The sequence below is a fragment of the Tachypleus tridentatus genome, chromosome 12 (genome assembly GCF_004210375.1).
Source record: "Tachypleus tridentatus isolate NWPU-2018 chromosome 12, ASM421037v1, whole genome shotgun sequence".
Taxonomy (NCBI): Eukaryota; Metazoa; Arthropoda; class Merostomata; order Xiphosura; family Limulidae; genus Tachypleus; species Tachypleus tridentatus.
In genome coordinates this window covers 25222903-25247733 of record NC_134836.1, presented here as the reverse complement: position 1 = coordinate 25247733, position 24831 = coordinate 25222903, and the positions used below count along the sequence as shown (strand labels likewise).

The 24831-nt window shown below is 35.4% G+C and overlaps 1 protein-coding gene across 1 annotated transcript; it reads left to right on the top strand.

Moving 5' to 3' along the window:
- The first annotated feature begins 5797 nt into the window (after positions 1-5797).
- LOC143235250 (transcription factor 21-like) lies at positions 5798-24598 on the top strand. The gene is made up of 3 exons (XM_076473210.1): positions 5798-6214; positions 11812-12113; positions 22629-24598. The coding sequence occupies exons 2-3, from the start codon at positions 11838-11840 to the stop codon at positions 22857-22859; spliced, it is 507 nt and encodes a 168-aa protein (XP_076329325.1). The 5' UTR covers positions 5798-6214; positions 11812-11837; the 3' UTR covers positions 22860-24598.
- Positions 24599-24831: the final 233 nt, after the last annotated feature.

Here is a 24831-nt window from a genome sequence, read left to right as displayed (position 1 = left end):
AAGAGCCACTCAATAATGCCATAACAATGCACTATCAGAAATAACATTTTTATTAAGTTATGTCACGTTTTGAAATGTGAACCGTAGTGTGGTTAGTTCCTAACAGTTTAGTGTAGAATACCTTGATAATGAAACAAAATTTGTCGTCAGCCATTTTCATGTCTCTCTTAACATCATTCCAATATTAACGTTGAGTTTTGCATTTGTACGCAACTTTTCAAACGGGAGACAAACGAAAGTTCGGACGGTTGGTTGGTTGGTTTTTGGAATTTCGCACAAAGCTACTCGAGGGCTATCTGTGCTAGCCGTCCCTAATTTAGCAGTGTAAGACTAGAGGAAGGCAGCTAGTCATCACCACCACCGCCAACTCTTGGGCTACTCTTTACCAACGAATAGTGGGATTGACCGTCACATTATAACGCCCCCACGGCTGGGAGGGCGAGCATGTTTGGCGCGACTCGGGCGCGAACCCGCGGCCTTCAGATTACGAAGCGCACGCCTTGACGCGCTAGGCCATGCAAGGCCCAGCTCGGACGGACACTACGGTTCACAATATATATAAGATTATCCTGATTTTTAGATTGTATCTTATTTCGCTGTGATGTAGACATGAGTCAAAATTCTGATATTAATGAACGTTTCTTTTAACAAATGCGTGTGAAAGTAACATGTCGCAATACTATATGCCACTATTATAAGACGTTATAAATATGATTGATGCATTACCGAATATTAGTACAGAGCAGTGGAAAAGATTCTGTATTAGAGGTTTAATTGACTTTTTTTTAATTTAATGAATGTATTTTAACGTCAGTATTTCTCCACAGATTTACTTCGCAAAATATCTGAGGTATTTTGTTCCATTTGTACAATCTGTGACTGATGTAAGGACCAGGACTTTGGAAAGTCTCTCTCATGTAACGACTCACAAAGATGTATAATGTATCCGTATCACATTGCTATGAGCTACATGTATATATATATAATCTACCTGTATAGTGTTATGATATACACGATATTATTTACTCGTATGACAAATGTACTATCATATATCTATTTTAATATCGATATTTGTTTGAGTTAAATTTAAATTTAGAATTGTACATAACTCTCTCTCTCTCGTGGTTTGAGTATGATATGTACGTACCCTGGAGGGTCAGGTGCTCTTTGACCCCTTCCTTCTTCCTTTACCCATGTAGTCATGCAGTGTTTGATGGTGTTGGTCACTGATTTTTGGGTCAGAGTGAGCTGAATTACTCAGACTATTTTCAGGGCAATGTCCATGTATTGATATACATGTATAGATATTGTTTTGCCCTATCAGTAAAATGTCTGGTTTGTTGGTTGCACTTTTTTTAAATTACTCTTTATTTATATTTTTATTATATTATATATATTTTTCATTTATTTATTTATAATTATTTTTTATGTTTAAAATATATATTGATCGGGGAGAGGTGTTTAGGACTATCTTCATCATGTATGAATTACCTGTCTAGTTCACATAGTAATTCATTTTTCATCCAATTTTTATCAAATTACGTTATTGTGCTATGTAGGAGTATATCTGGTATGTTTGAATATTTATGTATAAATTCAGATTATGTTGCTCGGGAACTCTATATGCTGTTGTGAGGAGTGTGTTTTGAATTGTTTGTAGCTTGGTTTTGATTATTTCGTCACTTACAGTAATCCAAGCTGGAGCTGCATAGTCGATTACTGGTCTAATGTATGTTTTGTAAATTGTTAGTATGTTGTCTATTGATGCTCCACTGTTCTTGCCAGTTAGACTCCTAGCATAGTTGGTTCTTCTTCAGACTATTTTTTAATTTCGTTTACATGGTTAAAAATCCATGTTAATTTTGAACCATAGGTTAGACCAAGAAATTTTGCCGATGTGGCAGTCTGAAGTAGCGTTCCATTCATATATATTTCAGGCTCTAGATTTTTGTATTTTGTCCATTTTGTAAAGACGACAAGTTGTGTTTTTGCTGTATTTATTTTTATTCTGTATTTTTGACAGTATTCGCTTATTCTGTTTAGTTTCGGTTGTATGTTTGTGGGTGCTATTGTTGGTGTTGTGGCACTTTTCCAGATTGCCACATTATCAGCGAACTGTGAGGAGAATCCATGATTAGGATCCTTCAATGGCATATTGTTTACACACATGATGAAGAGTATAGGGCTAACCACCCCTCCCTGAGGGACACCAGCTTCTGGAGTAAAGTACTCAGAAAAGGTATCCTCTACATTTTCTACTTTCCAAAAAGTTAGATAACAAGCGAATAATTCCACGCGGTAGTCCCATTTCATTCATACGGAACAGTAGACCATTGTACCATACAGTGTCAAATGCTTTATCAATGTTAAGAAAGCAGGCGATAGGGCATTGTTTTTTTGTTAAAGCTGTCTATTATTTCTTCAGTTAGTCTGACTAAGTGGTCAGTTGTTTGCCTAACTTTCCTGAATCCATTTTGTTCTTCTTGTAATTTTGATGTTATCTCCAAGAATGTGAAGAGTCTATTAGTGATTATTCTTTCAAGAATTTTGCCTACACAGCTGGTCAGGCTGATTGGTCGGTAGCTATTAGGTTTATTTGCTGGCTTTCCTTCCTTATGGAACATTAATATATTTGCAAGCTTCCAAGAAACTGGTATGTATCCTGAGGATAGAGATAAGTTAAAAAGCGCTTTTAGGTGGTCAAACAATTTCGGAGTGCCCTTTTTTAGAAGGATGGCTTGTATCTCATCTTCACCCGAGGTTTGTTTTTTATGTCTTTTTTGCTTCAAGAAGTTCATTTATGGATATTTCTTTCATTGGGATCGTGTTTTCGTAGTTTGTGATGTCTTGTGTTTGTTTCAGATATACTTGTTGTGAAAATTGGTTCAAATTGTTCTTTATTGTTTAGTATACAGTTTGTGGCTTTGTTGTAGAAATACATATTCATATTTGGATCAGAATGAGTTTTAAATGTATTTTGTAGTTGGACTTTGAAAGTTTCGGCTTTTTTCTTTATTTGTGTGTGCTATTGTGTTATTGTGTTCAAGTGCAGGATATTTCTTTGTGGCTGAATTGTCGTTGGTGAGTCGTTTAAGGTGTGTCCACAATTTTTTCTGGTCAGTTTTATCGTTTAGTTTTGAGCAGAAATTATCCCATTTATCTTGTTTTTGAAGTTTTATTTGTACTTTAATGTGATTTCTCATATTGTTTATTTGCGTTTTAGTTTCTTTGTCTCTTGTTATCGTGAACTGTCTTCTTAACTGTCTTCGTTTTTTGATTAGGGTAATTATTTGGGTATTTGGTTTCCATGTGTTGTTTGTTGTTTTATGACGTTGTTTTAGTACTGTTTTATTGACCACTTTCTAAAGCCACTCCGTTATTGTTTGACAGTAGTTATCCAATTCAATATGTTTTTTTTACTTCTTCTATAACGTTATTAGGTAATTGATTGTCTAATTCCTGTTTATAGTTTTACTATCATCATTTTTTTCTTTTCTGTAGGTTGTATTTTAATTGGTGGCGAGATCGAAGACGCAATGTATTGGTAAATGGTCACTATCAACATCTTTTCCCACCTAGAATTTTATTAGCTTTTGGCTCATATTATATGTGCTAAGACACAAGTCAAGTATGTCACTGATGTTAGTGGCATACGCTGTGTATGTAGGGGTGGTATAATTTAGTAAGGCTATATTGTTATCATCTGTAAACTGTAAGAGACTTCTTCCATTGTTGTTTGTGTACTTGCATCCAAAGTTAACATTTTTACTGTTTAGATTTCCAATGACTATAGAGTTATGGTTGTGGGAAAATCTGTTGTTGAGTAATGTCATGTCTAGTTGCTTATGTGGTGAACAGTGTATTCCTGCTATTGTCACTTTTGTTTTGTTTATTTGCAGAATATCCACAGTAACATATTCGTTGTTACTGCTCAAATTGATTTATGTGACTGAAAGATCTGTTTTGTATAGCATCATAATGCTTCTATTTTCATCATTTTTGTTTATCCTGTCTTTCCTTATTGATGTGTAATTTGGTATCTTAAATCTTTTGTTATTGTATATTAAAGTTTCACTTACTATTATAATGAGGGGGTTAGTTTCTTGTATTAGGTCTTCGATCTCGTGTTTCTTGGAAGCTATTGCACCTTAGATGTTGATATATACAACTGTGAACATTATGTTGTTAGCATGTATCCGGTGAGTGTTGTTATTATGTGTAGTATATGAGGTGTAATGAGTTTTTTTCAGGATATTAATTAGCATATCAATACAGTCGGTTGTTTGGTTTTGTGTATTTTGTTATAAATTCTGCGATCATGTTTTTGATTATGTTATTCATTAGGCTTGTTTTATCAGGTGAACATAACTTATACCATTAAATCTGTACTGCGAAATTCCCACCTATTCAATAAAACTGTAAAAAATTTTCAAGTGTAAAAATAAACAATATATGTGTTGTACGTAAACATACATGTATCGTCTATATTGTTGTGCAGGCTGAAATTTCTAGAAACTCTCCTCTCACACGTATAAATGTTACCAACGCGCCAAGAGACAGTAAAAATAATTGGTTTGTTACACTTTGTATACTATATACCTTGGAATCTATAACTGTGATTAACACTTATAAATCGAGAACTTCAGATATACTGACCAGGAACGTTTATATATTTCGAACATTACAAACCATTTACCTTCAGTGGATTCTCATCAAACATTAGTATATTTATATCTACATCAGCGGAAAACATGACGCAGAGCTAGCTAGCTCCCCATTAAGTGAATTGCACCTATATAAACTTAAAATTAATTTGCTCATCATGATCTCTCGATAAGATATCCAGACCGGATAGAAGGCTTAACATTGTTTGTAAAGCATTTGTATATAAATCCTTATTTAAAATAACCGTTATTATAAATCGTTATTGTTTGTATATTAAAATTTATTTGTATTAAAAAAAGAAAATTGTCTGTATCAATCTTGTTGGTAAATATAATAAATATGATATATATAGACATTTAATTAACTTCTAAATTTAAATTATCATTTATCTGAGTTTTAGGCTAAATGAAATTGTAATACGTAACACTCGTCACAACAAATACATTAGGCTTGCTTAACTTTACTTACAAACTTGCCCGAAGCTTCTTCAATTACCCAAATACTATTGCATGACTCTGATACCACGAGTTTTTGCACCATGCTTGTTGACATAACGAAATGTTATGGTTATTAGTGGGACAATTTAGCAAATCGAGAAGAGTTGGTTTTATATGAGTTCAGATGGCTTGAGTTATTTGATAGAGTCGACACTTCTGTAACGTAAAAAGGACTGAACATGGGTAGTATGGACACTGAATATATGTAGTAAGCACAGTCAGGTAGTTCTTTCCGTATTTTACATAGCAAACATTTCGATATCAATCTGTATTAAGAAACATCAGGTATTCGTGTACATAATTCTAAAACATCATTATATATCTTGGAACTGCCCTTTTCTGTTTGAGATGCCAACATGTTGTGAAAAATAAATTTAGTTCTATTGCTCAGTTCAGACCGTCATTCGGGCTCCCACTTTGAAACGCGATACATTCCCTATTAAATGCAGAGCTTCCTGATAAGTTTAGTCAGTTTCTTCACTCCTTCTCTTCTCAGATTCTTCCATTTACCCGCTACATTTCTTATCTCCCTGTCTTCAACAGCCCTATTATTCGTGTTTGTCATTTGTGATTGGTTAAGCGTAACAGTAGGCGTGGTTTCAGTGTCTTGGAAAGAAGTTTAAAAGATGCTACAAGTTCCACGGAAAATTTCGGACTTATATCGCTGCTGTTTCCTTCTTTAATCCTAAATTCATTTCTTACGTTTCGTACATTAAAAAAAGTAGTGCAAGTTGCAAACTGTCTTCCCAAATAAGAAGAACAACGTACAGGTTGTATTGTGGGAAATAAGGACTCTAGGTTTAAAATGCTGTTCAACTACGAATGTTCTTAGCACCGTCGAACGCTTTGTCACAAAACTTTAAAACATGCAACTGTAACGTAACATTGAACGAGAGTTGTTCTCACGACGTGCATCATTATCAGACTCAGAAATGTCGAAGTGTTTCTTCTTCTACAGTTCCAGAGAAATCTGTATACAATGTCGTGATGTGTAAAAAGCACAAATAATAAGTGATATAACTGAAAATATCTTCACGAAGACGTCAACAAAGGTAAGTTTGGTACAAACTTACAAAGGGTTAAATAACAACAGGTAGATGGCTCTGTAACTTGATGGTTTCTTTTCTTCCCAACCTTTATAATGAACATGGAAGCAAATTCTACGTTTAACAGGTAGTTTTCTTAGGTATGTGCATAATGTGCTCTTGTTTGATACTCTTTCTTTATGTATATCTGGTTGTCTATATAATCAACTGAAAGTTTACCCTTCGTTCCGTTATAATAATTAGAGATCTGATAATTTGGGTGCTCAATTCGCAATGTGTGGTTTATGGGATCGAATCCCGTTTCTGAACGTACTCACTATTTCAGTAGTGAGGGCATTATAAGTGATGGTCAATTCCACTTTTTGTTGGGACTGAGTTAGCATTAGATAGTATTCACTAGTTGTATTCTGTCTACTCTGTCGTTTATAAATTAGTGACAAATAGCCCTCGAACAATTCTGATGGAAGTTCAACAATCAAACCTTAATCAGAAAGACTATAATGTGTAACGTAGGTAAAATGTACAGTATCTTAACTATCATACACACACACACTTATATATAAAGTGTTGTGCAACCAAAATAAGTCCATGAAAATTTCAACTAGAAATAAAATATTGACCAATCCATAAAGGTTTATAGAGGATGAATACTTCTAAAAGAGCTGGGAATAGTTTATCAGATAAACAAGGTAGCTTTCTCTGCAATACTTACTGCAACTATCAATAACCACTTAACTCTCTATTCACCTGCTTACCGATTCCTGTTTGGCAGTCTTCTACTCATCTCTTAAACTGTTTTATTTGTCACTTTATAGGTCTAGTTCATCCTTTCTGTCCGCTCATTTGTCAGTGTTTTATATCATTACGTATTTTTCCGTCTATCTATGTATCTATACCTCTCTTTGCATCTACGTCTGTCTGTTTGTTCCATCTGTGTTTGTTCATCTACGTCTACTATTACTATTAGGGCTAACATCAAGGAAAAAAATCTGTCTGTAGCTGTGAATTAATATTACACAAACCTTATAAATTAAAAACAGGGGTGTCGGATTGTCCACCCCAGTAGCACAACGATATGTCTGTGGATTTACAACACTACAAACCGGGATTCGATACCCATAGTGGGCAGAGCACATACGAGGTCTGTTCGAAAATTACGCGGACTGTTTGAATTGCGCGGCTCCAGTTGGTTCCAAGGGAATCCGCTTGGTGTCGTTAGGTTCGCACAGATCAGCTGATTACGACACCATTTCCCGATTGCAGATATCTTCATTTGTGTATTAGCTACGCGGTTTTAAGTGAAGTGCGAGTTTTTCGTTTGGTGGATTTCAGAATGAATGACCTGAAGGAGCAACGACTTGCTGTGAAATTTTGTGTTAAACTTGGAAAATCTGCGACTGAAACTTTTGCTATGCTTAACACGGCTTACGGTGATGTTGCTATGAAGCGTACGGCATGTTTCAAGTGGCATGAACGTTTTAAGGATGGTCGACAGTCCATTGAAGATGATGAGCGTCCTGGACGTCCTTCCACGTCAACTGACGACCCACACGTCGACAAAATCAACACCCTGGTGCGGGCAAATCGACGTCTGACTGTCAGGGAGCTTGCTGAAGAGTGTGGGATATCAGTTGGATCTTGTTACGAGATTTTGACCGAAAAATTGAAGATGCACCGCGTTGCTGCGAAATTTGTGCCTCAGAACTCGTGAGTTTTTGGCCAAACACTCGAGCACTGTTCTTCCCCACCCACCCTACTCACCTGACTTTGCTCCTTGCGATTTCTCTTGTTCCCCAAACTCAAAAGACCCTTGAAAGGAAGAAGATTTGAGACGATTCCCGATATTAAGGCAAATGCGACGAAGGAGCTGGAGGACATTACAAAAGAAGCGTACCAGGACTGTTTCAACAAGTGGAAACACCGTTGGGATAAGTGTGTGCGTTGGGTAGGGGAGTACTTTAAAGGGGTCCCAGACCTGTAACTTCTAAATAAAGTACATTTTGTTTTATGACGTCAGTCCGCGTATTTTTTGAACAGCCCTCGTATAGCCCATTGTGCAGCTTTATGCTTCACTTCAAAACAAAAATTGTCCCATATAAACTATATATATATATATATATATATAAAAAATGGGTCTTCACATGCCAAACTTGGTGTGGTGATCCGTAGTCGAACGTTTCCTTTGCTTCTGGAAACATAAACTTCGTTTTTCATCACTCTCGTGAGATGTAAGTATTCACAGAAAGTTTTCATTCATCGTACCTTAGAATATCATTATCAATTTGATTTTTGAACTTCTGAGATCTGTGAAGTTCCATTACACACTTGAAATCCTGTATATTAAACGCAACTGATAAAACCAGACATGTTTCTTAATTATGTACGGCTTGTTGGTTGAGCAAAATCTTTAATTGTTTGTTCTAAAATTCTTGGCTGAGAAAAACTCTCACTTGTTTCTTTTACACTTGTTGGTTGAGAATAACTATTACTTATTTTGTTCTATACTGGTTGACTGAGAAAAAACTCTCACTTGTCTCTTTTACACTTGTTGGTTGAGAATAACTCTTACTTATTTTGTTCTATACTGGTTGACTGAGAAAAAACTCTCACTTGTTTCTTTTACACTTGTTGGTTGAGAATAACTCTTACTTATTTTGTTCTATACTAGATAGCAAACACAAACCACTTTGATCGAGATAATGATTTTATTTTGCCTTAATCTGCGTGTTTTTGTGGCAATATTTGGAATATTATTAATTTTATATATGCATGGTATGATTTGTTTTAAATTTCGCGCAAAGTTACACAAGGGCTATCTGCGCTAGCCGTCCCTAATTTAGCAGTGTAAGACTAGAGGGAAGACAGCTAGTCATCACTACCCACCGCCAACTCTTGGGCTACTCTTTTACCAACGAATAGTGGGATTGACCGTCACATTATAACGCCCCAAGGCTGAAAGGGCGAGCATGTTTGGTGCGACAGTAATTCGAAACCGCGACCCATGGGTTACGAGTGGCTCGCCTTAGACACCTGGCCATGCTGGGCCATATATACATTAATAAAGTAAAACAAATAAAAAATAGAGGTTGTGTCTTTCATGTTCTTGTTTGTCGTATGTGGTGTGTATACACGGGGTATATGGTTGATTTACATGAGCTTGAGACAAAGGACAGATGGAAAGAGAGATAGATAAAAATATTTATATTGGTTCACTGTACATTTGTTTTAGTTATTTAATACAACCGTGATACCTCAGAGAAAACAAGGAAATCAGATTCAAAATCAGATTGTTTCCATGGGATGTGGTTGAAATGTGGAATTAAACTGTCAAACTTCTTAAGAACTGGCATAAAATCATTGTCTTTCGAATCCCATAGCCTTTGGTGCTTGATGCACGTGTTAATAAGATGGAGTTCAACGGCCCAACACCACCTCCAGGTTATTGTGTGTAGTGTTACAAGTCTGGCTGTGTGTATAGACATAAAAATATTAATCTGTTGCTTGAGGTCAGATTTGAAAGTAAAACATTGTGTGGGGAGATAGAACCTTGCCTGGTGTAAGAAAGACAAAGCAAAAAAAATCGCTAATCTTTAAAATTGAGAAATCGCGACAAGAGCGTCATTCATCCCTCTAGAGATGGTGGAAAGAGAAAATTACGTAAAAAACAACAAAGTTTATTTTCATTCACTAAAAAGAAGATTTATTGATGCAGTGTTTGGTACAGTTTATGTACATACGTTTTTAAATGTATCGGTTTAACAACTTATATGTACGAGTTTGTAAGTCTCGCATGATAAACTAATAAAATATTAACAGTTGAGAAAGTGGTAAGTAGAAAACTGCACCGGATGATAAACACTACAGTGTATATTGTTTTTCGTAGTGCAATGCTACACAATGGGTTATCTGTACTCTGTTCGTGAAAAAATCGAACCCAGGATTTTAGTTTTGTAAGTCTCTAAACTGACCCAGCGCATGTTTAAAATGGCAGATGTAAAAAAAGACAATATATGTGTGTTTCTGTATGCAGAGTGTCGTTTGTTTATATACATTATTTTGTTGTGGGCAACGTTTGGTTTGTTTATGTAGATAGTTCTGTTCTAGGGAATATTCGATTTGTTTATGTAGATAGTTCTGTTGTAGGGAATGTTTGTTTTGTTTATGTAAATAGTTCTGTTGTAAGGAATTTTTGGTTTCTTTAAATAGATTTTTCTGTTGTAGACAACATTTAGTTTCTTTATATAAATTGTTCTGCTGTAGAGAACAATTGATTTGTTTATATAGATTGTTCTGTTGTAGACAATGTTTGCTTTGACAATTCGTCATATTACTTTTGTCCAACTGTACATCAAAGTACAAATTTTCTGCCGGCAAAAACATTGAACGTTTCGTTAAGAGAATAAATGCAATAATTAAATCAGAATATGAGTATTCTGATATCTAGCTGTAAGAAAGAAAGTTTAAGTCCTTGACTTCAGATGAATCTTGTTGTTAGTGTAGTATTAACACGTTATGACTTATGTGCATGTAAACTACACGAACAAGCCAGAGCCCTCATTGGTTCAGTTATAGTCTTCCTTAATTTCAAATAAGTAATCAAAGGAAGGCAATCAGTCAGAATCACTCACCGCTAAAAGAGCTTAGTCCAAATTTTAATCGTATAATAGGTCTGACTGTCACTCCTACAACATATCAAGAGATGAAAGTGTGGAACGAGTTGAGCGGTATTATAACTCGAGCTTTAGACTATTGATCTACAGCCTGTAACCCTAATTTCTAAGTCATATATATGGTAGAAAAAGTCTTATCACTTCTGTTGTAATTATTTAATTCAATCAAACTACGTTAAACATTTTTTAGACGATTTGCCTGCGAACGACAACCCATTTATGACGACAATGATGGCAGAGAAAGTTTTACGACAACGATTTCTAAACTTTACTGTCGTGTTTTGTTTGAAAAGGAAATAATAAGAGCATTTTCACAAGTTTACTGTCCATTTCTACCTCAGAACTCTGAGTTACACGCACATTTGTATATTTATGGATTCCTTACTGCACTGACTGCTTTATGAATTTAGAACGAATATACATATTTTACCACACTCTTATTTGTTTGAATTTTGAGAGCTACTCGAGAGCTATCCGTCCTCCCCATCACTAATCTTGAAGTGGTAGACAAAAGAAAAGACAGACATTCAGCGACACTCATCACCAACTACTTTTACGAACGAATAGTCAGATTAACTATCACTTTATAACGCTCCCATGGGTGAAATGATGAGCATATTCGATAACAGAATTCGATCCCGCGACTCGAGTTGAATACCCTCATCACAGGCAATTAACATGTCCTTTTGAACACGATAAAAAGAAACGTGACTTGTGATTTCGTGTTATGTGTTTTTGTACCTTTTTTTTAAGATGCACCTGTTATTAAATTAATAATTTAGTTTCTGTGTGCCCTGCGATAAGTATAGATCTTTAAACTCAAAAATCGTGATTCATGTCAGACTCTTATTAACGTTGTAAACTTTTACTAATTGTTACTCCATAAATTTCGTCTGTTATTGAGATTAGTTTTTTGTTTCGCGTTAATTTTAGACAAATCTACGGATTCCGGCTCAAGAATGGCTAGAAAACGTAAAGACTGCGAAGAGGACATAACTATACCTGAGAAGAACAGGCCTCTGCAGAGAAATGCTGCTAATGCCCGAGAGAGGGCGCGAATGAGAGTTCTGAGTAAAGCTTTTTCAAGACTCAAGACTTCACTTCCATGGGTCCCAGCCGACACAAAACTTTCAAAGCTCGATACATTACGCCTTGCTTCGAGTTACATCGCCCACCTCCGACAGATCCTGACGGAAGACAGTGGACCACGGAGGGTCGTCCATCCATTTACTCTGGTAAATAAGAGTTTCTGTTATTTTGGGGTGGCATTTATTGACAAGAAGCGTAAATAAAGGAGAGCGAAATTAACAGAGTATTTGAAAAGTCATCCAGAGACGTTTGTAATGAAAACAGGCACCTTTCGAAATTTTACAACAAATGCATCAACCAAATGATCTACGTTTAATTTTTTCCACGAAACTTGTTCAAGGTGCATGTTTATTAGTTAGAACATTAAGTTGTTCAATGCATAAATTGATCCCACATACCAAATAATGGGAACGTTTTGTATGCGTATCTCTGGCAATGTCACAATATTTTATGTATTCTAAGATACATTCATACATTTTATAATATAAATAACAGCATCTCGAAAGCACAACTTAAGACTTTATATACCACAATAACTCATATAATATAAACATCTCTATAAAAAGCTTTTTGACAATGGTTTTGTGTGTTGTAGGTCAACCGACCTGATGGATTATTACATTACGTGAAAGTCCTCGTCGCCGGCGGTAAGCGGTTTGTGCAAGCGACTGAATTTTTCTTGTTCTGTATTTTGCCCCTTAGTGGCTCAGTGGTAACTCTGCAGACTTAACGTGGTTAACAAAGTACAAATAGCTCATTATTTAGGTTTGCGCTTAACAACAACAAACCGGCCCGGCATGGCCAGGTGGTTAAGGTACTCGACTCGTAATCTGAGGGTCGTGGGTTCTAATCCCTCTCACACCAAACATACTCGCCCTTTCAGCCGTGGGGGCGTTATAATGGTACGTTCAATCCCACTATTCGTTGGTAAAAGAGTAGCCCAAGAGTCAGCCGTGGGTGGTGATGACTAGCTGCCTTACCTCTAGCCCAGTGATTCTCAACCTTTTCTGACTTGCTTAATGTGTTCAAAATTTGAGGGACAATTTTCTTCATTGACAGACATTCGTTAACAGAAGGAAAACAATCAAGGACTCCTTTCGAGATTCTTATTATTCCACAGCATCACCTTTTCATCGAAGACCTTCAGTTTAAACGTTGCAGTAATAATGTTTTCAGATGGCCCCTGGAGACTTAAGTTCAGAGAATTTAATTTGTCAAATAAGTCGGAGAGAAATTGAACCTTCAGCCACCAGATGTCATCATGAAAAGAAAATTCAAAACCTGCTTCCTCAACCTCCAAGAAAGAAATTACTTCAGTTTTTAGTTGGACAAGACGCTTTAACACCTTTCCTTCCAAAAGCCATTGAACTTCAGTGTGATACAGTAGCTTTTTGTACTCTGAATCTATCACCTCACAGAGAAGAGAGAAAAGTCAAGATTGAAGTGGCCAACACTTGATGAAATTCACCGCTTGAATAACTTGATTCATAACATACTGCAAATCTTTCAGCAAAGATTTGGAGATAAGCACCTCTGTGAATCATGCAGTGAACAATCCTGTTTGCACCAGAGTGACGAATCCCTTTTTTTTCCTTGCATTGAAGGACAGCCATAAACTTTATTCCAATGTAATTTGAAGAGAAAAATGTTTTCATTCACCAACTGAAAATGTCAAAATCTTTGCAAAATAAGTATTCGTTTACGATTTTTCCATCTTTTATTAATCGAACAAAAGCCAGAACTTCAGCTTTTCCACTAACGTCAGCAGATTCATCAACTTGAAGAGACCATAACAGAGACAATTCATCTTCAGGCGCTTTGAAGTGTTCGTAAACTTGATCCTTCATATCCTACGACAAGTCTACAATTCTGCGCGAAATTGTGTCATTGGACAGTGGAACTTGCTTAACCTTTTTGGCGGCATCCATTCCAAGCATAGTTTCAACGATGATTGCTAACGCTGGCGCAATGACTGATTCGACCTCCGTATGCACTTTCTTGCCTTTTGCCAACAACTGAGCAAACTTATAACTTGCAATCAATCCTTTTTCGGGCAGCTTCATGTAGTTCATGAGCTTCCTTGATTGTTCATGTTGTTGAGCCGCGAGATTCTCGAAGTATACTTTTGGCTTATCCTTCACAGCTGAATGTTTTGTTTCCAAGTGTGGCTTCAGTTTGCGTAGTAGCTGTAGCTTACCGCAGAATGAGAACGTATTCCAGAAAGCAGTTTGATTGTTTGATGCATTATTTATGACGTACGAAGCGCTTGTTGCACCACAATTAAACTAACAGTCGAACTGTTGCAGTCGAGAATGAAATTTAAGTATTAACTTCTCAGTGCTCGAGTTCAATGAAAACCATCGAATGTTTTGGAAGGTTTTAGAGTGTCTCTATAGTAGCTTTTATTAACTAATGTGTTCGACTTGCTTGTAAAATTCAAAGAAAGTTGAATGTGTTTCAAAAACACAGCAGCACACCTGCCAATCTCTCGCGGCACACAGGTTGAGAATCACTACTCTGGCCTTACACTGCAAAATTAGGGACGGATAGTACAGATAACCTTCGTGTAGCTTTGCGCAAAATTCTAAACAAAAAATCCAAACCGAACTATTGTATTCTTTTTACTAGAAGTCCACCTGACTAATATATAAATAATTACTATCAGTCTTATTGTACAAAAATGTAACACAAACACCGATATATTGGTTATGCATAAGGTGCTAAATAATGATAATAAGTTACTTATATTATCTTCTGTATGGTATCTTAAGAACTTTAATCTTGCCTTGTCAGCAAAAACGTTGGGAGCAACCACAGGCCCGAGGGCAAACATCCTCGAAGGGTCCCCTTTCTCTGTCTTGTTGAAAGAACTTACTAAAACCAGTATATTAAACTATAACAGCAACAAGTTCATTAACGAAGTATTATATTGTCTAGAAATAAATGTCGCTTTTGAACTGCGAAATTTGGAAAAGTATAAACCAGTGTTGTAAAACATGCTTTAATCAAAGTAAGCACCATTTGCTTCAACACACTTTTGCCAATGCGTAGCGATGCTGTTTATGCCCCTGCTGTATAAATCAGAATTTCTATGACCTATGAACTCCCTGAAAGCTTCTTCTGCAGCTGCTTGGTTTTTGAAAGCGTTATTGTAAAAAAATTGTCGAAGTGTTTAATAAAATAATAGTCTGTAGGGGAAAGGTCTGGGAAATAGGGGAATGAGGCAGAACCTCGATTCCCAATTTGTTCAATTTTTGGAGCGTCATTCTTGACAGGTCTCATAATGCCGATTTTGTTGATCTTCAGTCAGCTCATACGAAACCTACTTATTCAACCTTTCCGCCTTTCCAATTGCACTCAGGTGGTTGTCAGTACTTGATTTGCTTGTGCCTAGCTTTTTGCAAGCTCACATACTGTTTAACGATGGTCTGTCTGTCTTAACTGCTTCACTTAATGTGTTTTTCTCTAAGGATGGCTTCCTTCCAAGACTTTCGTGGTCTTCAAGACTCTCATCTCCATGTCGAAGTATTTGGAACCAACGCTGAACTATACGTTCAGTAACAGATCTATGGCGGAATGCCTGGTTAATGTTCCGTGTAGTTTCGTTCGGCAGCTTTTCGACCAAGTTTGAAGTTGTAGAGGAAAATCAGACGAAAGTCATTCTTGTTCATGCCGCCTTCGATGGTGCGAAACTTACCGTGAGTAGAGTTAAAACAGCAGAAATTAAGATACATTGTAAGAGACAAACGTTGGATTAAATTAACCGACCAACGATAAGTTATTCAATATTCAGCTTCTGAATGTCATCATGAGGATTCCGACATTTATTTCTGGACTATAAAATTACAGCAACAGCCGTTCTGGGCTCACAGTATAATCAGCATAAAATAGTTTATAAAGTAACAAATATCTATTACATCTATAAAGTAACAAATATATATTGAAGTTATTATTTCAATCGTTCTTAATGTATCAAAAGTGTATATGTAAAGCAAAGTCAAAAACTCAGCTTTTTATGAAGAAATCAAGCACAAAGCTACACAATGGGCTGTCTGTGCTCAGCCCGTCACGCATATTGAAACCTGGCTTCAAGCGTTGTAAGTCTACAGACATACCATTATGCCAGTGGAAGGTATGATTAAATGAAGCTGTAGCCTAAAGGTGTTTTTTTATGAATTACGAGGTATTTTAGGTAATATTTAGGTAATATTTTAACTTGCCGTCTCCAGTGGACTTCTGCAACAGTATCAACGGAAAACATAAATGTACAGTTTCCAGAAAGTATTTATCCGTGTCGAGCTGTTTGTACATTTTGAAGAATTTGATTTTTGTCAGTGTTTTTTCTCAATTTAATAAAAGCTTATCTATCTGTGTCTATGAACACCCCTTCCTCATCACCAAGATGAAACAAAGGTTTTATTTCGTTATATTTCTGAAGAATAATAATGGCTCGATAACAATGTTGTACTTTCTGTTAAATCCAGTGTACTTAGGTTTAGAAATTCAGTTTGTAGAACATTCACTTATAGTGGAAGAAACTATATCCTTTTTGAAGTGAACTTTGTGTTATTCTTATTACAGAATAATCGGAAAGATGCCGCTTAACGATAGAAACTGTTATGACAATATTATTATTTTAGTAAAAATAAAATATCTCTATTTCGAATGCAGTTTGGATTATAAGTGCTCAAAGCGAGATCGAAAATTTGCTGGAAATGACAAAATGATGAGAAAAAATGTTAAGAAAAAGATAAAGAAAATTGAAATTAGATCAAAAAGAAAAAACAAAAAGTTATAAAGTAAAAAAATTAAAATTTGATGGAAAACAAGGTAGAAAATGTACAGATTGAATTTGAAAGAAATATAAAAGGATTATTATAATATGTTCAAAGAAGTCATGAGAAGTGTTTAGAAAGTTAATGACAGCAAACCTGAAGAAGCATTGAAAATGTACAGAAGGATTATTGCACTAAAGCCGAAGACTGCTTGTTTTTTGTGATGCACAAAGTTATGCTTTGTTCATTATAAGCAATTAATCCTGAATTTTAGCATTATATACTCCGAGTCATATCAGTAATCCATCAGGGAACAATGTTACACGTATTATAGGAACGTTCAGAAATATAACAATAACTTATATTTATTTAATATAAATAAATATTTATATTTACTGAATAATGTAAATATTCAGTATTTACTGAATAATGTACTGAATGATTATAGCAACAATATCAACTACTTAAAAAAGATACCAACAGACTGTGAAATTGGTTTGGATTTCGCGCAAAGCTACACGAGGACTATCTGCGCTAGCCGTCCCTAATCTAGCAGTGTAAGACTAGAGGGAAGGCAGCTAGTCATAACCACCTACCGCCAACTCTTGGGCGACTCTTTCAGCAACGAATAATGGGATTTACCGCCACATTATAACGTCCCCACGGCTGAAATGTCGAGAATGTTTGGTGCAACGGGGATTCGAACCCGCAACACTCGGATTACGAGTCGAGTGTCTTAACCACCTGGCCATGCTGGGCCGGACTGCAAAATACCCTCAACACTAGGATAAAACATCTGGAAACTGAATTGACAAGCATGAGGATCATAGCAGCTACAACTCTCACTCTCTACGTTTTTAAGAATTAAAACCTAAAACACCATTAGTTATGCAAATGTGGAGTAGGAGAATACATCTAGTTTACACTTTCATCACTATTGATATACCAAGTATGACTGTAGAACCTCTCTGGAGCCATGTCATCACTCATTAAGTTATATAGTTTAGCAGAACAGTTTAAAAATCTCTATAGAAAAAGAGCAACAGATTATAATAGAAATATACTGTATGAAAAATACAGTTAGAAATAATCTTCAGAGTGTAGGTAGTGACTAGTGCACAGCATGCTGTTCATCCTGCTGCTCATGTAGATAGACCAGACTTAACAACATTAAGCAACACCAGCCAACAGAGAGGCATAGTAACTATCAAACATTAGTGGTAATTTTCTCAGATATGTTTGGTGTGTCACATCGGACAGGAGTTTCTAAAGAAAAACTTAGAAGCAGATTAAGAACAAGACTTTATCCAAACTTGCTGACGAGGCGGAAAGACGTGCCCAGTTATCTTAATCAGATGCTCCACGTGATGTCATGGATTTATTGGCACATTATATATACTTTAGCAGTTGATGATACGTAGATTAGGATAAAGCAAAGTAGGTGTATACCGTTAGAGGAAGCTGTCTAGTGAACCCTATGCATTTAACTGACTTAATGACTGCACATACGGAATATACTTCACCCCCAAACACAGAATTACTTCTATAGATTTCTCTCGAGCAGTTTTGAGTCTAAACCTAGGAAATTCCCATGAATTGTATGACAATAACAGCTCCGGATACTGAACTTCTAGTAGCAACAAGAAAAAACACAAGCTAATAAATAAAACCAAACTTAAGTTTCATAAAGCAGAGTCCCAAATTATAGGTGGTTCAAACCAATTACGGTTTATGGAAGCACATTAGCGAGAGAAACGGGTACGTTGTTAGCTTCAGAAAATAATGCTTCACACAAATTAATTGAACCTGCTGAAAATCTAGAGGCTCATATCGAGATTATTTTCAAAATATTTCCAAAGACAGATCCATCAGGAATTCCCTTGAAATGAACTCACTCAGTGCCAACATAGCAAGTGTCGATAAAGGACAGGAAGCCATCTCATCTTCATGGAAAAAGCTATGGAAAAGAAAAATCACTGGGAAAGATTTGGTGATTAAGAACAATCAATGAATAAAGAAATGTCCATACTTATAAATATTAATATCGTTCATTACGCTGCACAACAAACACTTCTTTGCTTCTTGAACACCGTTGGGTGCTCCTTATAGATTTGTAGCTGCTGATCTCGAAAATCATATAAAATTTGCCAATCACGTACCGTTTCATCGAAATATTCAGTTTTCACCAGGACATTCCTATAATGGAAAAACGATATCAGGACAACTGGAATCCGTCAATGCTTGCTGACTACTGTTGGACGCTACAACGTGATGCACCGGACATTGAATACAAACGAAAATCAGGAGCAAAACACTTTTAATTATGTTGAACTTAATAGCGTATTAGAAACATAAACGCAATTAAATACGTTATTACCGGTAAACAGTTAACTGTCTGTTTCTCGAGTTCTTACGTGATGAAGCAAAACCAAAACTATATTTGTGCATACCCACCAGGTACCTGTCACAATCAGCAAAAACATTTCAGGAAGCAAAACTTTTCAACAAAATTGTTGTGCAGTGTTATCAAAAAATACGTTACTGTTAATTGTAGAATTTTAAGTGTAATGTACTGCAGTTTTCTTTGTGTAATAAGATTTCTCAAAAAGCTTCACAATCCAGGAAATAAATAGTATTATACGCGATCTTTTTAGTTTAGACATTCGTATTTTTTTAACCAGAGGGAGACTTGACATACATATTAATATGTGTAGCTTAACGACTAGGATCACCTTAAAAGTTTAAAATGTTACATTTATTGTTTTGTGAATGTCCTGAAGGTACTTTACTTGTGTAACTTTAGGTTTATGAGTTTGAGGACGATCTAAAGGTATTAAACTTGCTTAATCTTAGGTTTATGGTATTGTGGATCTTCTGAAGGTACTATATTTGTCCCCCGTCACAACAAACATGCTTGCCCTTTCAGCTGTGGGGACGTTATCATGCGACGGTCAATCCCACTATTCGTTGCTGTGCGTGAAATTAAAAAACAAACAACTATATTTGTCTAATCCTAGGTTTAGGGAATCTCGGATCTTTTGTAGATACTACACTTGTTTAATCTTAGGTTTGTGATATTTTAAATATTTTGAAGGAGCTATACTTGTGTAATGCTAGGTTTACAGTGTTGTAGATATTCCGATATGGAGCTATACTTGTGTAATGCTAGGTTTACAGTATTGTAGATATTCCGGAGGAGCTATACTTGTGTAATGCTAGGTTTGTTGTTCATCGTTTTTGAACTTAAGTTGTGAAAAGATAGAGATATGGACAGAGAGTAATACGGATGTGGAGGTTTTTGAGCTTTAATAAGTTATAGTCTTTTACCAATCACGTATAGATTCTAATGTTGACCATAAATAAAGTTGAAATATTTGGATATCATTATGTTTCTTTTGTAATAATTCCAACTGAACATATTTACAGTGATGACTTGTACGTGTTTCGTTCTTCTCCGCCGCAGTGTTTTGTTTATCTTCAAATATTTATATAGCCTAGCTGCTAAATTCGTTTTTGTTTGCCTAAGCTTGTGATTTCTTTGCACTTTGCTTGCCACCAGCTGTATCGCGCCTTTTTCTGTGGCAATGTTTCCGCCTGGACAGCTGTCGACTATCAACTTGTGAACACTATAATGTTGACGTGCCACACTAGCGCGTGCTATCCGCTAAAAAGACATGCTAAAGTCACGAGCTGTTATTACTTGAAAACCTCAAGTTTTGGTTTTTAATATAGTCTTAGCATTTCTTGTTTAGCGCTACTTAAATCGGTTATTAATGATAATAGTAATAACTTATTATTAGAAGGTTACTTCTTTTTTTTAATGTAATTGGTAGTCTTAGGAAGCTCGCGACTAAAGTTTAATAATAGATCAAGCTGTATTTGATGTGTCGTATTGTTTTTATTTGTGACATTAGTTATACAGCTTGTGGTCCAGTACTACAAGACACCAAGATGTGGTTGGAGTGAATTGTTTTTTGTTTTTTTCAACTCATCAACTCACAAAATGTTAATAGGGTGCTAAATGAGTTGAGGCTGCAATCGGCGTGCAGGGGAGGGGAACGATCGCACACCCTAGATTACACCCACATGTGTATAAAACACAGGTGCAAAAACAGCCTCGGATACCATCAAAATGCACCATTTTAACTTGAAAGTATAGATACCGTGTTTCTCCGAAAATAAGACAGGGTTTATATTAATTTTCACTCCAAAATATGACACTAGGGCTTATTTTCGGGGATGTCTTATTTTGATATATTAAAAAAATGAAGTTATAAAGTAAAACTATTAAACTAACCATTTAAAATAAACTATTATTAAACTATTAAACTAACTGATTAATACTTAAACAAACTAATTAACTAACTATTAAACTAATTAATAAATTATTTTTTTTTTTCTTTCCTCTTCCTGCCACTCTTAACTAGGGCTTATTTTAAGGGTAGGGCTTATATTAAAACTATCCCCAAAAATCACACTAGGTCTTATTTTATGGGTAGGTCTTATTATCGGAGAAACACGGTATTTTTTCCCGAGGAGGCATGTCCTCCACTATCACTTCGATACTCATTTCCCCCTTCCTCAAAAGTAGCATTCTTTCTACATCTTTGTCTACACCTTCTGATTAGATGAGTGCTTGGTGACGTCTGAGTGGTCAGAGATAGAAATAGAACAACATTTCGTAAAAGTAAGACATCTCTAGTGTCGAAATAGACTTTAATTAATGTTATTCTTAAAACACTATATTCACGAAGTGTCCTTCGCCTACATTAGCGATATATATGTAAATCAAATGGGCTGCGAAAACGGAACTGAAAATAACGGTCAATCGGATCATTTATTTAGCGATATTTAAGAAAGTTTTGTTGTTAATAACGTATTGACTATTTTGTTTGTAACAAGGAGAAATACGTTCCTGGTAAGGATTTTAAGAACAATACTCATAATGATTACTACGATGCTTGAAAAGAGCTTCACGATGTTAGGAGTCAGGCGTGGCCAAGTGGGTAGCATGTTGGGACTTTAATTCTGAGAGATCGTCGTTCGCATGATCACAATACATACTTAGAGTCCGTGGGTAGGATATAGATTAACGGTCAATTACACTATGCTTACAAACAAGAGTTGGCGGTGGATAATCTTAACAAGCTGCTTTATCTTTAGTTTATCTTGTGTCACTTTGGGGAAAAAACGCTCAACAAACAATCAAACGTAAGTTGTTGGTAATAAATGCTTATAAGTCGATTATAAAGATGCTGGCTGGCACAGTTATTCATAAATATTTAATTGCACTGGTGATAACAGTAGGTCTGACAAAGATGAACGTATGGGTCTTATTGCACTAATGGTAACAGCAGGACTGATTGTGGTGTAAATAAATGTGTTATTACATTGACAATGACATCACGACTGACAAAGGTGTACATAAAGACCATATCATGTTGGTGTTAATAGCAGGACTGACAGAGGTGTACATAATGGAGCTGTGATCTAGTTACTAATTAACACATGATGCTTCGTCAGCTTAGGATGTATGCACATAAGTTATATAAAATGTATTTCATCTGAAGTTTCTATCTCGTAAACTGGTCAACTGGCTGAACTGTGACATTGATAGAAAATCACATTTGGAAGCAGCTTGCAGTATACAAACAGTAACCTGAAATTCTTTAGTAGAGTATTTTCACTAGGAATCTTTACATAGCCTATAAAGAAATATTTAATTAACATTGTTATAAGTGTACGTGTAATGTAGTATCACACAACCTATCGATCATCATATGGTGAAAGTATTGTTTCACTCAAGTTGTTAATATCACAGTAATGGAAAATATCGTAATAGTGGATTTTGTTACAATAACTTGTTATACTTTTTGTTTATTTCAGACGTGGCCGTTCGCTTTTAACAGTCGATCTTCTCCATCAGGTCATGAAGAACAGAAATCATATGCACCGAAAGCACCAACCACAGAGATTAGATACAATGTTTCACCAGAATATCCCCAGGTGACGTCTGAATATATGGATTTTAATATGGGAAGCTGTAACTACAACAATAACAGCATATTTAGTGAGATGCAATGTGTTAGAACGGATTTGACTATGCAATTCAGTTAAATACCATTGTTGCTCATTCCCCTAAAAATGAGAAGAAATCTGAAGTTGAATTGATGAGTTAGTTTGCTAAGCCTAAATCTGCTTAAGACTATAGTTTTCTTTTATTTATCTATTCAGTTGTATCGATGTCTAGGGACAGAAAGTATCAGTTGGTTTAGAGAAACATCTAAAGATTATATATTATTCAAGAATATAATTCTTCAGAAGGGAAACATTGTTTTGAAATAAACGTTTGTATATGGAAGATACTTGGTTATATGACGTTAAAAATCATAGTCAGGCTTAACCTTAGAATGCCTAACAGTTTCTAAAGCTACTTCACAGTTTCTATTTCGTTAACGTGAAACTGTTGTTTTCGTTTAAGTGGCAAAATTAAATACATAAATATATGCTTCATTATATCGTTATCTGAGATATTTTTCTATGTTTGACATACTGAACTACGTTTCAAAATGCAAATGAACATTAACGAGAAATATAGCGTACAAATGTTCCAAAATACAACTTAAACGCCAATGAGAGAAGTGAGATGCAAGTATTCCAAAATACAACTTAAATTCTAATAAGATGGATGGTGTACAAAAGTGCCAAAAATACAGTGCCAATGAGAGAGGTTAGTGCAAATGTTCTAATATGCAACTTAAACAATAAGAAAAGTGACGTGGAAGTGTTACAAAATTCAACCTAAATACTAATTTCAGAAATATCTGGTAAACCCGAGTAAAATCAAGTATGCAACTATTTAAATCTTACCATAACCAGGTGGCTAGAGCATTCGACTCCTAATCTGAGGGTCGCGGGTTCGAATCCCGTCACGCCAAACATTCTCACTCTTTTAGCCCGTGGGGACGTTTTAATGTGACGGCCAATCCTCCTATTCATTTGTAAAAGAGTAGCTCAAGAGTTGACTGTGGGTGGTGATGACTAGCTGCTCTCTCTCTCTAGTCTAACACTGCAAAATTAGGGACGGCTACCGCAAATAGCCCTCGTGTAGCTTTGAGCGAAATTTAAAAAAAGAACAAACAAACCTACCATATACCAATGTCTATGAAAACGAAATCTCTTAAAGGTCTTCAGAGTTGACTGAATCCATTCTATTTAACTTAATTCTTGTAAGAGTTGATTGAATCCACAGTGGATTTTGCTTAACTCTTGATGATTAGTGTTGTCTGCTTCGAGTTAATGAATTTAATAATAAATTTTAAGAAACAACTTGATAAGTTATTATCGTCGAGTTTCAAACTGTTGTGATAAATCTTGACGTTTCAAATGTGACAAAAAAGAGAAAGGTAGAAAGAAAACAACATTTAGTAAAAGTAAGATTTACTTCAGACTTTTACTATATGATTATACATTTAATTTGTTCTCCCCACCATAAAGAATATGTAGAGCGCTTCTAATAGCTTGATAAAAGTGGAATTAAAACAACATTATCGTTCAGTTGTAGTTGACGAAACATCTTATGACGTTTAATAATTCGACTTTGTTATTTGTAACATAAATGTTTTTAAGTTAAACTAATATATATAAATTCATGCCATAATTTAAAAACCTTGTCTTCTAGTGCAATATACTAGCTGTAGAAGTAAACGATCTTACATTTAGCTAAGTAATGGCGTTGCAATATTTTCCTCTTTGTTTAATATCACTTTATATCCATATAAGGGAAATTCAATATGAAATGTACGCTTTATTTTTATATATTTAGGTAAAAGTTCACACAAATAAAATGCCATTTCAGAAAATGTTTATGTTCCTTCTTATTACTTTTTGTCACCGAGTCTTTCATAGCATAAATAAACGTGTGAAAAAACAAAATACTGTATAATAAAAGAAAAAAACTCAGATAACTTCAGGGAGACGTTAATGTATACTTAGTTGACTTGCATTTTTAACATCCTACAATATTAGGTAGGAATGATGGTATGTACAACTGAAAATTATCCATATATTGTTGATGATATTAAGAAAT

Bases quoted from the DNA above. Each gene is read 5' to 3' on its own strand.
- LOC143235250 (XM_076473210.1), top strand. From the start codon at position 11,838: ATGGCTAGAAAACGTAAAGACTGCGAAGAGGACATAACTATACCTGAG. The intron at 12,114-22,628 runs GTAAATAAGAGT...TGTTTATTTCAG, and splicing joins TCGTCCATCCATTTACTCTG to ACGTGGCCGTTCGCTTTTAA.